This window comes from Apaloderma vittatum, unplaced genomic scaffold (assembly GCF_000703405.1).
Source record: "Apaloderma vittatum isolate BGI_N311 unplaced genomic scaffold, ASM70340v1 scaffold8709, whole genome shotgun sequence".
In the NCBI taxonomy this organism is placed as follows: domain Eukaryota; kingdom Metazoa; phylum Chordata; class Aves; order Trogoniformes; family Trogonidae; genus Apaloderma; species Apaloderma vittatum.
In genome coordinates, this window is record NW_009735763.1 from 14330 (window position 1) to 33164 (window position 18835).

The 18835-nt window shown below is 39.4% G+C and overlaps 1 protein-coding gene across 1 annotated transcript in view; it reads left to right on the forward strand.

The window, feature by feature from the left end:
• The window catches only part of ANKRD55 (ankyrin repeat domain 55), a gene marked incomplete at its 5' end in the record, with an annotated part of 30284 nt that extends 11712 nt beyond the window's left edge, over positions 1-18572 (forward strand). The window contains 5 exons of the mRNA XM_009876706.1: positions 2657-2841; positions 4774-4941; positions 6542-7206; positions 12939-13040; positions 18304-18572. Coding sequence (XP_009875008.1) covers positions 2657-2841; positions 4774-4941; positions 6542-7206; positions 12939-13040; positions 18304-18572 — 1389 coding nt within the window. The remainder of the gene's footprint in view (positions 1-2656; positions 2842-4773; positions 4942-6541; positions 7207-12938; positions 13041-18303) is intronic.
• Positions 18573-18835: the final 263 nt, after the last annotated feature.

Below are 18835 nucleotides of genomic sequence, written 5' to 3' on the forward strand. Positions count from 1 at the left end.
CTTGTAGATTCAGTAAGCCCTGAATGTTACTAGAGATTTCTCTAACGACCAAAAAATGTAACTTAGAATTATGGTAGCGTGGAGACACTGCTATTTGGCATAGGGACTGGAGAATAAACCCATCAATTATTCGCAGGAACCCAGTATTCCTAAACATGAAGGGAGGTGATCGTGCCCCTGTGCTAGGCTTTGGTAAGGCCTCACCTCGAGTACTGTGTCCAGTTTTGGGCCCCTCACTACAAGAGGGACACTGAGGTGCTGGAGAGGGTACAGAGGCGGGCTGCCGAGCTGGGGAAGGATTTGGAGCACATGTCGTATGAGGAATGGCTGAGGGATCTGGGGCTGTCTAGCCTGGAGTGGAGGAGACTGATGGGAGACCTTATTGCTCTCTACAACTACCTGAAAGGAGGTTGTAGAGGGATGGGGGTTGGTCTATTCTCCCTAGTGGTGAGTGATAGGACAAGGGGAAACGGCCTTAAGTTGCGCCAGGGGAGGTTCAGGTTGGACATTAGGAAGAATTTCTGAAAGGGTTGTCAGCCATTGGAACAGGCTGCCCAGGGAGGTGGTTGAGTTGCCATCCCTGGAGGTGTTTAAGAGACAGGTGGATGTTGTGCTGAGGTACTTGGTTTAATGGTGTTTATAGGGCTAGGAAAAGGTTAGACTCGATCATCTTGAAGGTGTCTTCTAGCTGAAACTGTTCTATGATTCTATGATTCTATGATCATTAGATAATTTCATCAGATGTTCAGGCAACTATAAATTAATAACAATTTTAATATTGTTAATAAGGACATTATAAAATGCCTGGTCATAGAGCATAAGCTTGGATAGCATGATCATAAGTAGACTTTAAATTAAACAAGTGAGTAAATAATGTACATACAAACCAAAATTCCTGGTTTCAGAGGGATACATTCTAGTATGTAAAGGGAATTCTCAGCTGGACTAAGCAGCTATGGGATTAGCAGGTTCCAGGGACCTGGAATATATCCTGTCAATGGTGCAAAATGTAGCAGGAATCTGTATGTCAAGAGAGGAGAAAAAAGTGCACAGAGGAGGCTTGAGGTATAATGGATGAATATCTATCTCTAAAAGATATATTTAGAATAAGTAGATGTCTTACAAAATAATAGGCAAAAGTACAGAGAAGCAAAAGAAGTAAATCAAAACCAAGAGGTAAAGAGTAACAAATGTTGAATAAAGGTTGGAAGGAAATTACTTTCAGGGGCAAGGCTTGAAATCAGTCTTCCTTAATATTTTCATGATAACTTTCTGGTGAAATCTGCCAATAACAAAAAACTGGAAGACATTAACAGAAAAGAATGGAGATAATATGCAAGGGAAGCTGAATCACCTTCAAGTTTAGAGTAATGGAACTTTCAAGTCATGCACTTGGGTGCTGGTAACAGAATATCCTTCCAGAAACTAGAAACTCTATGTTTGGAAATTACTGTGGAAGCAAAGTACTGAGGTGTAAAGAGTTATTTCAAAATGACAAGGAACTTATAATGGGACACAGCTGTGATTAAGGTAACGCTGTTCCATGAAGTATCAAAAGGAGTATTCCTAAGACAAATAGAGAAGAGCTGGTGTCCCTGTTCAAAGACCTGGCAAAAATGTCTCTATATGACTAGGTACAGTTTTAATCACCCCTCTCCAACAATACACAGCTAAAACACAAAAGGAAAAGGGTTAGGAGGTTAATGAGAGAAATAGAAAGCATGTTTTACCCGGAAAACTTAAAAGACCTTGGTTGATTAGACAGGCAAGAGAACAGCTGAGAAGGGAAATTATGATTGTCTATAAGTACATCTGAAGAACAAATACCAGTTAGAGGAAAAAACTATTTAATCTAAATAATAATGCTGACACAGAAACAAAGGGACAGAAATCAGCCAGGAGTATGAATAGAAATTAGAGATACTAATCATCAAATCAAACAAGTTCTTGAACTGCCTTCCTTTGGGAGTAATGGGGACAGAAGATCTAATTGCTTTTAAGTAGCAGATGAAAGTGATTACAGGGATTGAATTTCATGATCTAGAAAGAACTTTGCAGCTTTGTGTTTCCATGTTGATTTTTAAAAAAATATTAATTCTTCTTCTCTATTTCCAACAATTTAGGATATAAAATGTTCACTTTTATTTGCAGGTTAGCAAACAATGTCAACTTTCTATTGAGACCCTGAAGCACTGGATCAACTTAGTTAAGACAGTTTTCAAGAAACACTTGAGCAAATATTTGATGTGTTTTTTCTAGGTATACCTGGACAGGCTTACAGAATTAGGTTGGTCTTTTGAGGTCCTTTCCAACCCTGAATTTCTATGAGAAAATATAGGATCATATCTTTCTGGACCCTGGATTAACAAACCAGCAAAACCACCAAGGTTTCTTCTGAGAAAGCTGTTGAGTAATTTACACTCTGTAACTTTTGGAGGTATTTGCAGTGGTACATCAGTGTTCAAAGTGGTCTACAAAATTCACAAAGCACACCAATTCCCAGCAGGAGGTTGGAAGCTTTTGGCTTTCGTACCTGGGGAGTCTTGTATATATAAAACAAAATATCATTATCGTATTTAGCCTTCTCTAGCACAGAAAAACAAGTTCGCTGTGAGCTCCATTATAAAATGTTTTTCTTCTCTTAACTTCCTCCTAGAGTGGCAACAGGATTCTGTGTTCCATCATTCTGGGCCACTACCAAGGACCATCAATAATAAACTATGATGACGAGAATGGCAAAACATGTATGCACATTGCTGCTGCTGCAGGCTATAGTGATATTATCAGTGAGCTGGCTAAAGTCCCGGAGTGCAACCTTCAGGCCCTTGATGTGGATGACAGGTAACCATGGAAACTCTGAAACTCAAATTGCTGCTTCCTTTCTATTAACCTGAGACTAGCTCTGTTTATTCTATAATCATGTTTCCTGTTTCATAGATCATGGCCCAGTTAATGAACTTCACTTACAGAGAACCATGCTTGCTCACAAACACTTCAAAGCAGTCCAGTTCACACGTATTATATCTACTATAATATCTGCCTAGTAGGAATGTTATTTAACTTTGTGTTTCTGGTAGGAAATGATAAGATGATGTGTGAAAGGACTTTGTCACCACTTCTTTCAATCAAGTGAACATTCTTTTCAAAACAATAGAACAGGATCCTACAACTTGAAGCGGGGATCCTGCTGCTATTTGCACTTAAGAAATGGCAGTGTTCCCTTGTTGCATTTAAGATAATAATATAATATTCCTATAGGACCAGGGGACCTTCACATTCCATTCTGGCGAGGTACTTGATTCCTTTCAGGATTAAATCCTTATATCACAAATGTAGAAAAGTCATCTTCTTTCCTCTTTTTGTCCTCACATCTACCTACCTCAGAACTTTGCTCTTATATTATTTAATGCAAACAGAAACAACTGACTGTTCGCCTTGATTATTCTGCTCTGTGGAGCGAAAGCCAAGGTTTTCTTGGCTTAAGCCTTCAGGTATTTAAAATAATAGCATTCTTTATGGAAAAGTGCAATGAAATGAAAGAGAAATAAAAACAATAGGGTTCTGGAGAAGTTTCTAGACATCAGCAAAATGTAGATGAAAAGGCTGTGTTTCTACAGAAAGAAGAGCAAAGGGCGGAGTTTAAGTACACTTAAGAGCTCAGTAGGACACAAACTCCTACTACATGTTCTCAGATCTTTCCATAGAAGGTATTATACTTGAAGAGAGGAAAAGATAAGCCACTCCCTATAAACACACAGTAGATTTTTATTTTATTGTGTTTCTGACTGCAACCAACTGAAATCACCAGGATTGCAAGGAAGCAGGGAGAGAAAAGTCAATTACATTTTTTTCTCTTGCATAGTTTTTTAATGCTGTCTTCTGTGCTTCCATATTTTTCACAAGAACAAAATATTACAGTTTGTAAGCTGGAAAAAAGTTTAGAAAGACAAGATGCAAATCTTCTGCCAAACACAAGATCACTTTGACTTTCCTATATATATTCTAGACAATTACACCTGATCCAGTCTGTCCCACTGAAGAATACAGAAACTGGCAAAGGAGTAATGGCAAAGGAGTCTAGTAGATATATCCAGTCCTTCTCATTCACCTCAGGGAGGCCTTTCCCCTGATTACCTTCACAGAGAGACATAAAGATGAGAAGAGTTTGTCCCTATGCAGCGGGCACTATAAAGCATTTTTTTCAAACACTACTCTGAAAACTGCAGGCAACTCCAACAGCAGAACAGATGTTATTATGTAGCATGTATAGGCATTCCACAGCCTCGTACTTACTTTGTCTACAGCTAAATAAATGAACATAGAGAGACAGAATTATAGCATAGAATCACAGAAACATTTAGGTTGGAAAATATCTTTAAGGTCATTGAGCTTGACCATTAACCCAGCAATCTCAGGTCCACCATTAAGCAATGTCCCTAAGCACCTCATCTAACTCCAGGAATGGTGACTCAACCACTTCCCTGCGCAGTCTGTCGCAATGCTTGACAACCGTTTGGTGACGAAAATTTTTTTAATGTTCAGTCTGAACTTCCCCTGGTGCAAGTTGAGGCCATCTCTTCCTGTCCTAGAAGCCAGTCTATGGCCTTATATCACCATTGGCAGCTACATCAGTGTGGATAAATTGCTAGAGAATTCCTTAAAATCGATGTTGTGAGTATGGACAAACAACACAGGAGCATACCTCATCATGTCATTATTAATACTGATAATTTATTTATTCATCTATTTTAATTACACTCCCCTTTTCTGTAGGACGCCTTTGCACTGGGCTGCAGCAGCAGGGAAAGCTGACTGTGTGCAGACACTCCTAGAGCTGGGGATAGACAGGAGCCCTCGAGACATCAATGAAAACACTCCTCTGACATACGCAACATACTGTGGGCACACCGCATGCATCAAGCTGCTGTCTCAGGAGAGCAGGTGAAGCAAAAGTTCACATCTTACTCATATGTTGCCACTGACTAGAAAATGAATTTATTGCTTTGTATGCTACTGAAGGATTTGAGACCTGTGTGATGTCTCCTCAATGCAAATGCAATACTCAGTTCAAGTTTTCCACTAAAATAGCAATGTTAGAATTAGTCGTCTGTTGAAGACCCATCACTGGTTAGAGTATTAGTCTGCCAGTCAGCTGAGGGTTCTGAACCAGGAAGTTGTATTGATCTTGCTCAGTCACCCTCATGCAGAAAATTTATCTTAGAGAATAACTTCATCCCTCAGATACACGCCTTCCACTTTTTTGAAACCTCTGTGCATTAGCTGTTCATGTAATCAGGCGGAAGAACAGAATGAACACAAAAGGAGCTTTAGCCAGATAGATAATAAAATAAATTTCAAGTTTTCGTCCTGAGGGTAAGGGTTTGGGGGTGTTTTCCTAGCTTTCCTTATTTCTCTGCCTTGATTTCCTCTTCTTATTCTGAGTTTTTTTCTGTTAAAAACCATAATTCTTATATCACTGCTTATGATCTTCCTCTGCATATTTCTCATGTTTTAACAGCTGTCATTTAATCACTTTCAGTTCTGCAGCTTTGGTAAATGTGCATGCATTTACAAAGACATTTATCTCACATTTCTTTGTGTTTCTCCCTCCTTTCCAGTCAGCAGTTAGTATTATTTCCTGTGTTACAAACTGTGACTCGTGGGTAGTATTACCTTCCTCCTCTTCCTTCTCCTGTGCTCTGCCTGTGGGAGTAGGTCTGAAATGTTCATTAGTCAAAATCCACACTAAATATCACTACAGCAACACTATTGTAGGTAATTCTCTTGATAGATCTTCTGAAATTGTGCCAGGGATAGGGAAGGGAAGGGAAGGGAGGGGAAGGGAAGGGAAGGGAAGGGAAGGGAAGGGAAGGGATTGGATAGGGATGGGAAAAGGGACGCTCATGTTTTAACAGCTGTCATTTAATCACTTTCAGTTCTGCAGCTTTGGTAAATGTGCATGCATTTACAAAGACATTTATCTCACATTTCTTTGTGTTTCTCCCTCCTTTCCAGTCAGCAGTTAGTATTATTTCCTGTGTTACAAACTGTGACTCGTGGGTAGTATTACCTTCCTCCTCTTCCTTCTCCTGTGCTCTGCCTGTGGGGGTAGGTCTGAAATGTTCGCAAAGACTGTACTGCTGAAAGTACCATTTTTCAAATGTGATATAATACAAAGACCACTTGATTTTAAAGATCCCAGCATGTTCTTATTATTGGATCTTGCCTCACCATTAAGAAAAATGATTCTGCAGCCGTTAGATGCTGAAGTCAGAAAAGTTTGTTTGTTTTTTCCTGACAGCTACACTGAACCAATATTAAGATAAGTGTAAGGCAATAAACCGCAGAAGAAAGAGTGAAGTAACATGGTATCATTTTTAGTCTTCGTTACTTAGAAATCTGGAGTCCCAATTTTTTGCCTCCTTGAAACGCTCCTGCAAATGCGCCTGACCAGTATATACTCCATTTCACAGGTTAACACAGGCAGTATTTTTTTCATTATTTGGCAATAATAACATGACATTGTGATTTGTACTTCTAGTAGATCTGAACCAGTTCATCAGTTTTCCTCCCAGAACAACAGACTCCTAAAGAAAGAAGGACGATTCAGCATGCTGAACCACATCTTCTCTTGCAAAAAGAAGAAAGATGATCAGAAAACCAATCAGAAGGAGAGAAGCAGGGACTGCTACCTGAGAGAAGAGACCTCTGAAGTAGATGACATCATCACCACTTTTGATTGCATTATGGACACAAACTGCAAAGACACTCCAGATGAGTGTGTGACCACCGCTGACTTTAGAAGAAAGAGTACAGACACAAAGTATTTTATATCAGAAAAGAAGCAACTGGAGTGTCAGGGACTTCTGCCCACAAGAACCCAGAGCCTTCCCCCTATCACTGCGGGTAATTCTTTCCTAACTGCTTCCCAGAGCACAGCATCAACCTTCAACTCCAGCACCAGCATGCACCATTTTACACACAGGTCTCAAAAAAGTAGGAGTGAGCACAACTTGCTGGACCACAGAAGCAGCTGCCAAACCTTGTTGGACAATCCCTGGACCACAGACTCTAACCAACGACTCTCCTACAAAATCTGTACTAGGACTCCTTCAGACAAACTGATAAATGTCTTAAACTCTGATAGATCTCACCATGTGCTTTTGTGCCCTCCACGCCTTCCCTCCCTCCCCAGTTCTCCATCAGGTAATTTTTTATTTCTCTATCTCCCAAATCCTATGCTCTCTACTGATGTGGTCAATCTGAGTCAGAAAATAGGTAAGTAAGTCTGAAGTATGACTTTTCTATTTCTTTGATATCTTTTTTCATTTCTCATACCTGTATAAAGTAGCAATTGCAGATAGCATATGGACAGGACATCAGCTGACAGCTGAAACAAGGTGCTTTGGTGTGGAAAATAAGAAATTTAACTAGGCCTGATGAGCAAGCAAAAATGCAGGTAGTTAGGAAGCTAAGATACCTGAGCAAGGTAAGTGCCTCCAGATTATACATGTGCTTTGTGAATTGCGTATTAATGCCCACTGCCATGCCTGCTGCTTTGTGTCTGCTTTTAGTCCTGGAACCAGATGTGCAAGGGAATGGTAGTGTACTCAAATCTCTGTGCTGGGAGCTGCTTCTGGATGCAACCTGGCAAGTCTACATGTGCCACACTAGAGGGTTCTGCACAATGCCACTTCCCCTTATAAACATATTCACAGAATCATAAAATCATAGAATAGTTTGAGTTGGAAGGACCTTAAAGATCATCAAGTTCCAGACCCCCCAGCCATGGGCAGGGACACCTCCCACTAGACCAGGTTACTCAAAGCCTCATCCAGCCTGGCCTTGAACACTTGCAGGGATGAGACATGCACAACTTCTCTATGTAACCTGTTCAAGTGTCTCACCATCCTTCTTCCTAATGTCTAACCTAAACCCACCCTGATCCAGTTCAAAACCATTGCCCCTTATCCTGTTGCTACACACTCTTGTACAGACTTGTTTTCTGACCCCAGACCATAGTGACACCCCTTCCCACTCCACCCACCCCAAGTGCCAGCTCTTTGGCGTAATGTGCTGTTCTTATGGTTTCTCCAAAGCTGAATTCAGGTTGCTAAATTTAAAGAGACAGAGCATATGCTGTGGTTTGGAAGCTGCAATGCAGCAGTAATGGAAACTAGGGTCTGGCAGGATTTGGGATCTGGTACTTTCTTTGACTCACTTCCATGTTTAAGTTAATCTGGCTGGCTGGCCTGCATGCTGAAGTTTACTTCAACATATAAGTGTCTCCAACATCATCTCCTTTGGGATTAGTCCCATGTCAAAATTAAACACATCTGGCGTGCCTTTCAACCACTGTAATAGGCAACTGAAAGTGAAGCAAACAAAAGCAATCCCCAGACTTACCAGTACACCATTACAAGGAATAAACATTACCCAGTAAGTTAATGTGCCCTCACCCCAACAGGCATGAGCTGTTATCCTCCAGTAGGATGAGGAGCAAACAGAAACCCTGTTTGAGAAGAACCCTCAGTTATGTCAGGTCACTGTTTGAACTTGTATGATAGTACAAGCTGTATGGGCTTTTAAGTGAAGGGATCTATAAAATAGCAAACCTTTGCTCATATCTCTAATGATGAGAGTAGAGACTGCAATTTCAGAATGACCGGTCATTCTACGTTGTGCAAAGAAATGCTAGAAATTGTTTTTCAGGGTAAAAAGGAGATATTTAAACAGTTCCACTTCCGGAACATCAGAACACGTTCCTAAAGCCTGATAGACCTGGTCTACAGGTGTCACTACTTTTTTAGTGTGCAATCTTCAGCTATTCACTCAAGCATAAAAATGCCAAATTCCACACAGCAAGCAAGGATTGATCCAGCATGACTCTTTCTACACTGAACTCTGCAAGGTTTAGCTCACATATGGAAGACAAGAAAGCCTGCAGGGCTTCTTTGCAACCTAAATATAATAGGGTACAGTGAGGCTGAGATGTCTGAGATCATTCATGTTGACAGTACTAGGAGGAATAAACTCAAACGTGATAAACCAAACCTGTGGACAACTATGGGGAAACATTTCACAGTGGAACTAGTTAGACTATGAATGGATTTGGTGTCAAAGTAACTTCCATGTTATTTAAAATGTGATTATAGATTTTTGTTAAGACTGTACAATAGTTTATGGTTAAATCCTTGTTTGCTCTGGACAGAAGGACAGGTGATTTTCTGTGAACATGCTGTAACAACCAGCTGAGTCAGGCAGACTCTATGTATCCACTCAGTGCTCCATGATCTGCACAGAGATTCAATATAGGACTAAGAGTATACACACATGAATAGGGACAAAATCGTACTAGTTATATGAAATCTTCCAATTGTTGCACTGGGAGCTGTCTTTGCATGTCCAAAAGAAGAGTAAGACATTTTATTTGACAGTTTATTACCTTCATCAGAAAACAAAAAGCCTGAGTCTACTTTAAGCCCAGTTCTCTGAGTACCAGATGCCTAACAAAACTTGCCAACAGTAAAAAGATTCCTGCAGCTAGCAAAATGGATTTCCTCTGAAGCATATGAATTAAAAACTTGCAAGGGGACATAAAGTGTCTGACAGGAATACATTGCACAACCCAGATACTGTCTAACATTTCTTAATGATAAAAAGATCTGCTTATCCCTCTTCATGCCTATGTGTGTGGTTTAAATCTGTCTGCGGCTGTAATTAAAGCCACGTGACTTGCTGTGAATTAGAACTGCATTTACTGTATGAGCTCCAGGGCCTCCAGGTCTCCAGTGCATTGTGCCTGCAGGATTTAAAAAGGGATCAGAAGCAAAGTAAACCTGGCTTCAGCCCAGCTGACAGTGTGGTGCGAGCAACTCTCTCTGAGGAAAGACATAGCCTTGTGAGGTTTTTTTCTTTCTGCAGGAGGCCTAGCTGAGGGAAAAAAAACAACATCTGGTCTTTGAAGGACACTGAAGGGTTAATATTCCATCTCTCAAGTCATGACTGTGGGGACTACATGTAATTTCCTGATCACTGAATAACTCGGGCAGGATTACAGTTATCAATAAACTAGGGAAACTCAATCTGAAAATTCTTCTCTCAGGTGACACACAGTGTTGATTGTCTTGCATGACCATGCCTTTTATTAAAGTCAGAGCTAATTTCTATGCTTACTGCTACTATGGCAGCTGGCACATAGACAGGAATTTTTTTCCTATTTTCTGTGCTCCATGAGATGAAAGATGAGTGAATTTACTGGCTGAGACTTAGCATTTACACAAAGGGGAGAGGTTGCTGTGGAGAGACTTATCTTGCTATCATGCCACTGATTTGTCTTAGAATAACCACTTTGTCTCACCCTCCACTGAGAAGAGCAAAGACAGACTACATCAAAAACTACTGTCAATATTGCAAGAGTGCTTGCCAGCCAACAGTGCTGAGTTGGCATTCACAATCTGAAATAGCAATCATCTGCTTTTGCAAAATGTATTGCCATCTACTTTCCACAGGGAAAATGGTGTAAGTAGAGAAATTTCAAGTGATATGGGTAAAAGGAAGCCTTTTCTAACTGTAAGGCAGCTCTTAACACCTTCTAACCAGATGGAGCCTCTTTTTATCACCCACTCATCTTTTAGATTACAAATCTTTCGGGTCTAATGTAATACTTTATTACCGGTTTTACTACAGGAGCCCAGTACTTTATATTTGCTTGAAGAGCCAACGTAAAAAAACCAGACTATTATTAAGCATATGTCAGCATAAGCAGTATGGTATAGTCCAACAGGAAGTACTTCTTGGCCAGAAAAGAGTACAGCAAAGCTGATACGTGTGACTTTTTGGCTGTTTCTTTCACAGACTTAAGGACTGATTTACAGTGGGGCATTTATCATAACATTTACAGCCTTTCCACAACACACACCACAATGTGGCTCACCTACCTAGAGGCAGAAGCAAATCAAAGAACAACTTATAAAAAAAAGTCAGTAAGCAATATAAAATGCTGAACAATCCTGCATTTTATAATAAAGAAATTGCCTCCTTTTAATTTCCTTCAAAATAAACGCCATCATAAATATGTTCTTTGGGATAAGAAAGATGAAGTCTTCAAGGAAGAAAAGCTTTTTTTCTCTGATGTTATGTGGAACAGGTAGAAAGGAGAGCAGAAGAATACTTCTTTTAGATAAGGATTTTTTCTCAAGAATTGCAAACTTGATTATGCTTTGTACTGTTGGTTTTCTGCTAGATATCCTCATTTATAAAATAAACATTTCTCTTGACAGAAAAAACACTCTACCATCATCAAAGTCATAATGGTACATACACAATAAGGCATTAGTTCTCAGCAGAAGCATCACTGAAACCAGTGTAACTCAAATTGCACTAATGGAGCAGTAGGCTTGATTCTCTGCTGGTTTTTTTAGTTCTTTACGCACACTGAATGTGATGTCTATAGAAGAAATCTACTGACTTTTACATCCACTTGTTGATTACCCATGAGAAGTGTTAAAGACTGAATAAAGAGTAAAACACAAGAAATCAATCTGTTTCTGTTAGACACAGCTCATCCATAAGAGATTCTTCATGCTTTAGCCCAATACGCATCAGCTTTACCCACGGGATGGAGTAGATTTATCCAACTGATGGTTATCAACTGCCATGGTCTTTGGACCATAATCTTGCTCCATCCTGAGCTGAAGGCTGCACTATGACATGGTGGTTTGTCTGACAAACACTGCTTTAGCTACTTTCACCCAGAATACATTTAGTAGCATAGTTACAGCAATCTTGACAACTACTTCTACATACCTCTAGGAAACCATTCTCCATTTTCCTATATGTTTATCTTGCAGAGTACATCAATATATAGATATTTTCGAGTACCAACTATAAAGCCACATTGGCAATTTCTATAATTCCATTTTACTATTGTTTAAAATGTCCTCCTACATCCAGCCTGTGTCTCCCCTCATCTCTGACTGAGCATACGCTTGCTCTGCAATGAACTATGTTGCAATGCCATGCTGGATGGGTAGCTGTTTGGCAAACAACTCAAGGCTTCTTACAAGGCTCATCTTGGGCATAATAAAAAAGAAAAATCTGAGGGACTTAAACATCACAAAATAAGATCAACTAAGGAAAAGATCTGCAGAAAATGTTGATTTGAGGCTCGAGATTCTACTTTTTAAATAATATTTGATGTAAATATTAATAAAAATAAATATTTTAAATATTTATGTTGTGAAATGCATTACATGATCCAGCATATTGTTTTTTCAATATTGTTTTGCTAGACCAAAGATAACTTTAATATTTGCCAGTGAAAAACCACAGTTAGCCAATTAATGTTTCATTTTCCACTATCTATTCCATGTGGCAAAAATGAAATTGCCATAAACATAGTCTAATAAAAATCACTATCAGTATATCAGCTCTGCTATGTTTTCATCTGCAGCAAAACCCTCTCAAATCTCATCTTTACTGCAGTTAGGCTTCCACCAGTCTCATTTTCCAACCAGCAGCTTAACTCCATTTGATTCCTAGTACTTAGAACAGATGAGTGTTAGAGAAGTTTGCAAACTAAAGCTTGGTTTCTGAAATCTAGTTGAATAATTCTACAAATTCAGTGTCCACATATTCCTACATGGATCTAGCTATAGCACCTGTTTTCTATGCCTGTTTTAAGATCAATTACTACATTACATGAGAGGAAGTTATAAGAGTGCATATGATGGTTATATTAAATCAGCCACTATTTTAAAGGAATGTAAAGAGAACAAAGAAATAGGTTTTTTCAGATGGTGGTCCTTGTTAATACATAATTTGGAAAACTACTGAGGAAGTTTTCTTTTTTTTCTAGAAATCAGATATTTATAGTGCACTGTGTTATTTACAATTCTTTTCGTATGTTAACAGTTTATCTTTTTTTTTTCCCATAGGTAAAAATTTTCCACAGGTGTCTGCAGATCAACCCAAAATAAAAAATCTTACTTATGTACGAAATGGCCTAGCTCCCATGCCCAACCACTATGCTCACAAAAGTAAGTACATGCAACTCTCAGCTACAGTATCTGAGGGCTTCAGAGATGTTTCATCTTCCATTTTCACAGCATCACAGAATGGCTGAGATGGAAAGGCACCTTTGGAGATTGTCTAGTCTAACCTCCCTGCCCATAAAGAGGCAGGCTGCTCAGGATCACATGGAGTTTGTTTTAAATACCTCAAATGATGGGAACTAAACAACTTCCTGGGGCAACTAGTTCCAGTGTCTGACCACTTTCAGAGTAAAAAAGATTTTCTTACTTATTTTTGCCTATTGACTCTTTTCCCTTCATAGCACACCACTGAGAAGAGTCTGGCTCCCTCTTCACTACTCCTCCCAGTCAGGCATTTACACATATTGATAAGATCCCCTCAGATGCCTTCTCTTCTCAAGGCTGGAGTCCCAGCTCTTTCACTCCCCCATTTGAGGTCAGACACTCCAACGCCTTAATAATCTCCATCATCCTTCATTGAATTTGCTCTAGTATGTCCACGTCTCTCGTGTACTGGTGGCCTTGAGCTGGCAAAGCTTTTTCTAATGCAGCCCCAATGCTTTTGGCTGTCTTTGCCACCAGAGCACACTGACGGCTCATGTTCAGCTTGTTGGGCCTCCCAGTTCTCTTTCTGACAAGCTGCTTTTCAGTTTCTTGATCCTTCACATACATTGGTACAGTTTATTATTCCTTCCCAGATGCAGGAGTTCACATGTCCCCTTTTAAGAGTCTTGTCCACCCATTTCTCCAGCTTGTCAAGGTGTCTCTGCCGAGCAACACATTCCTCTGCTATGTCAGCCACTCTTCCCACTTTCATATCATCGAATCACAGAATCACAGAATCACAGAATGTTCGGGGTTGGAAGAGACCTCAAAAGATCAGTCCAGCCCCCCTGCCAGAGCAGGATCACCTACAGTAGGTCATACAGGAACGTGTCCAGATGGGTTTTGAATGTCTCCAGAGAAGAAGACTCCACAACCTCCCTGGGCAGCCTGTGCCAGGGCTGTCACCCTCACAGTGAAAAAGTTTTTTCTAATATTTTTGAGGAACCTTCTATGTTCCAGCTTGTCCTGCCATTGGACATCACTGAAAAGAGCCTGGCTCTGTCCTCCTTACACTCCCCTTTGACATATTTATAAACATTAATAAGGTCACCCCTCAGTCTCCTCTTCTCCAAGCTAAATAGACCCAGCTCCTTCAGCCTTTCCTCATAAGGGACATGTTCCTCTCCATCATCTTTGTGACTCTGCACCAAAATCACTTGCAAACTTGCAGAGGATGCACACCGCTCCATCATCCAAGTCACTAATGAAGACAGGAAACAGTATTAGCCTCAGTATCAACTCCTAAGGTATTATACTTGTGACTGGCCCACCTCCAGCTGAACTTTGTATTGCTGATCACAACCCTTTTCTCCACTGAGTGTCATAAAGTTGGTCTAGTAGAAGTGATATATGTTAACAGAAAGGAGAGTTTAATTCTACATTTGGTTTCCACAGCAGAGGTCACTGGAATTCTCAAAGGATTTTTCATTCTCAGGTCCACTCTTGACTACCTATGCCTGTGTAACTCTGGTAGCTTTTCAAAGTGAGCAGGACATGATGTAATACAGTGACTTAAAGGATGCAAAGAGATGGATGACATGACAACATCTTAACAACTGCGCAACAGAGAAAGATTCAATATATGACATGAGAGACAGGATAAGGAATGACTTTTGTGCAGACAGCATGAAAAATATCACGATACTGACTTTTTTGCTAAGAAAAATTAGAGGGAAGAGCATCAGAACATGACCGTCAGGTTTCCATAAATGTTGTAATTTGCTGAGTATTACATAGGTGAAAAGATGTTCTACCTCTCTCTGTCTTCAACACAGCATATAGACTAGCTTTTACATGAGGATGGGAATCATTCATTTCTCTCATCCTAAGAGTAACTGGTTCCGGTAGTTTCTGTAACATAGGAGCTAAGATAAAGGTATTGAGAGAGCAGCTGACTTCTTTCTTCCTCCGCACTTTCAGCCAGCTCCTCATTCCCAAGGCAGTAAGAAGCAAGATGCCAAAGGGGAGCAAAAGCCTTGTTCCGCTCTCACAGCCCTTGCAAATGTCAAGTCTCACTGAGTGTCCCAGGCTTGATCCAGCCAACAACCAGGGTGTTCTTCACATGCAAACACTACTCCCTATTCCCACAGCATCCTGTCCTCACATTCTTGTGCTCCACTAAGCGCAAATACTCTAATGTATTTTGGACAAAGATTTGCAGTTTACTATCTGCCCTCCTGCAGATCAGCTGGGTCTTAAAGCATTCACATTTCAAAGCTAAATTTAAAATTCACTGCCTGTTATGGTCTGAGTTTCAGAAGCAATTCTACAGCTATATTACTAAAAACGAAACAGCAGAGGTAGCTTTATAAGGAACATCAGACTGGGTAGGGGAAATACAGAATTCTGTGCTGCTGCTGCACAGTAAGAGACAAGTCTTCTATTTTGAAGCTTTCTACCATTGTTCTCTGTGTCTTCTAACTAAAATATAGTTGCAAGGAAAATCCTAAACAAAAACATTTCATCATCAATGGTGCTCTTCAGCAATTCATACCAAGTCACGATTTTAGTTCTGGTCTCATGTCAAAAAAAAATCAGATAAAATGATCACAGTTAATAATCATATTAATTAAATTAACTAACACAACACATTTATCCAGGCACCATTACTGCCTGAACATGTGTTCAAGCCAATAACAGAAAAGCAAAGTTTTTTGCACAATAGATTACTTTTCTTCTTTGTTAACAAAAATAACACATCTGATCCTGGAGCTTTCCACATAACTGTTTCAGAGCCAAGATTTCACTCGTCCTCCATCCAGCTCTGAAAATACCACTGTTTTGGACACAGTCTTTATCCAGGCAAATGACTCCAGCGAGAAATTCTAAATATAAACATTTGTGTTTCTCTAATATTTTCATCACACAAGATGTGTGTCAAAAATATAGAACAAAGCCAGCAGGAAAAAAAAAAGAAAGCAACTAGAGAGCAAGAACGATAAAATTAGAATAAATTAGAAAGAGAATTGAAACTACTCAGAGATTAACAGAAAGAGGAAACATCTCCAAAAAAAAAGGAAGGTCAACAAAAAAAAAAAGAAGAGATGCTTCAATCTGTACGCAGAAACATTTAAAAAATACAAATTAGAAAGAGGATAATAGGAATGAAACAGCAGCCTAGGAAAAAAAGCACTTGAGTGACTTTAAACCATAATTTGTATATTTCCATCCTCCAGATGTTCCCAAGGCCAAAGAGGTCACTCACACATTGCCTGTGTCCCAGTTATTCTTTCTGATGTTGCTTGACAAGCAGTGAAAAGGCAGAATTCATAGGTTCAGAGAAAACCATGGGTTCTGAGAAACACCAGCTGTGGGCAGAATTTAGATATTTAGGATTTTTTAGGTTAGCTTAACTAACTTGAAGATCTGTAAATCCTCTTTTCTCAACTCCATCCACTATTCTATCTATGAGTTCCTCAAGTGTGCTGAATGCTTAGTTTGGTTTGGGGATTTTTTTTAAGATCAAGATTGACCTGTAAGGTACATCTTATTACAGGTGTATTGACTGCACTAGTAAGTTCATACCAGTTGATTGTGTGGCCTGTTATTTCTAATAAAAAATTAGTTCCTTTATCAGTTTAGCCTCTATTAAAACAGTCTAAATCTAGGTTAACTTCAGATGTTTCTCTGGAACTACACAAGATTTTCACTGGGTTAAGAGTGAACACTCCTCTCCATTCCTCATTTCTGTAGAATTTCCCTGAACCTGCACCAGGAAAATTTTGGTCAAAGATTATGAAAAGTGAATAATCCATGGGGCTGCCAGGAAAAATGCAAACATGAGCAATGAAGTATTCATTGGAGTTGACTAGGAAATGGAATGATAATGATAGGCTGAGATGGTCACTGTTTGAACAGAGCGCTATATAGCAGAACCAAGACACAGGCATGATACCGATCAGAGGAGAAGTGGTTGGCTCAGAGAATAGCTTTTAGTACTTGATCACTAGAAAGCATTTGCAAATATTTCAAAGGATGAAGCCAGCAAAATAGAGAGACAATCAAAAAAAACCTCCTCTAGAGCACCATAGACTAGTAAGACGAAACTCAGACTAGAACCTCTCAAAGGAAAATGTTAATAGCCTCTCACATATTCAGCACAACAGATGCAGACAGAAGGAAATCACAGATGAAATGAGAATGCAATCAAGGAAAAATTATTGTGAAAAATTGCAAAGAAGGTTCTGTAGCCAAAACAGAGATGGTGTTAACTCCAGTAGGAAGGTCTTCATGGGATTAAACTGAAAAACTCAAACTGTTTGTATACAAAGAGCTTGTGAATAAAATGGAGAAATAAATAAAAAGAAGCTAATGCAATTCACAGTAAGTTCCAAGTCAGAGAAAAAAAAGTCTACAATTAAGGTTTTGAATTACCCTTTTCAAAAATGAGGAAATTAGTGAGTTGCTTGAATGGGGGAGCTTGAGGATTTCCATCCAGAGAAGATGTAGAACTATATTAACCTTAAAGCACAAACAATGTTACACTGCTGAGTGTGAGGTGGACGTTAAGGATGATTTAAATGCACAGTTTCTTATAGACTACTGGCACACACGAGACAACAGTTGTGGCTCTTGTGTTTCATGTGGGTCTTAGTGTGTTACAGGGTCATGGGTTACTTTTGTGGACTGTGTCTGGACCTATCTTCATGACTGACTGTGCCTAGAGCAACCTAGACATAGTGTCCCATGTTTTTCCACTTCAACTTCCTAAGATTTTTATCAGAATTTACCCTGGATAATAGAGCATCCTCCCACAAAGGTTTTGTTAAAAAAAGAATATATTCCCATGGAACATTTCTGTTTCAGTCAGCCTGTAGTTTTGGATGAAAAACTGCTTTTTGAAGATCTCTCCAAACAGACCAAGTATCCTTCAGACAAATTATAGATACTCTGCTTATCAAAAGCAAATCTTTGAACTTACCAAGTCTTATTGATAACCAAACAGAAAGTAAATCACTTAACACTGCAATTGTTTTCTTCAGTTGAAAACAAGCCTTGACAGGCATTAGAGATTTTTTACTCATATGTTGATCAAATTTTTCAAATGCAGGTTTAAGTACATACAACACAAGACAAACAAACAATAGTTCAAAGAAAGTAGCAAACTAATTTGTAAAACTGTCATATTTTCACTTTTTGTGCACTCTTTGTCTTTTTCCTCCAGTTCAGCTACCATCTCAGGGTGCTAAGAAGTTTAAGTCTCTGCCTTTAAATTCCATCAGGACTGGTGCAGTTATTCTCCCACCAGCCCCAATCTCCAGATCCCAGAAACAGGGACATTCTCAGAGTCATTTGCTCTATTCTCTCTTGCCTGGTCTATCAGGAGAGCCTCTGAAACCAAGCCGTGTTCTACCTGCTATTCCAAGCCAGAAGAAATCTAACCTTGCAGAAGAGCTTGAGAAATCTCTCACCAAACCAGATGCTGAAAATTAGCTCACCACTCTGGCCCCAACCAGTTGAAATATACCTAAGAGATCGTTACAAGATAAATGTAAAATTCTCAGTAATTTGCACTAATGATGCTCTTGTGGAGTGTAAATGAACCAAAATCAAGAAAGGGTAGGACATCACAAAAGCTGCAATGTGTATTTATATAGGCTTTTTCATTATAGTTTTCATTTATGATTAAATTACTAAATCAATATTCAATGGGCTGTAAATCTCTTTTGTGAATGCAATCCTCATAACATGCAATC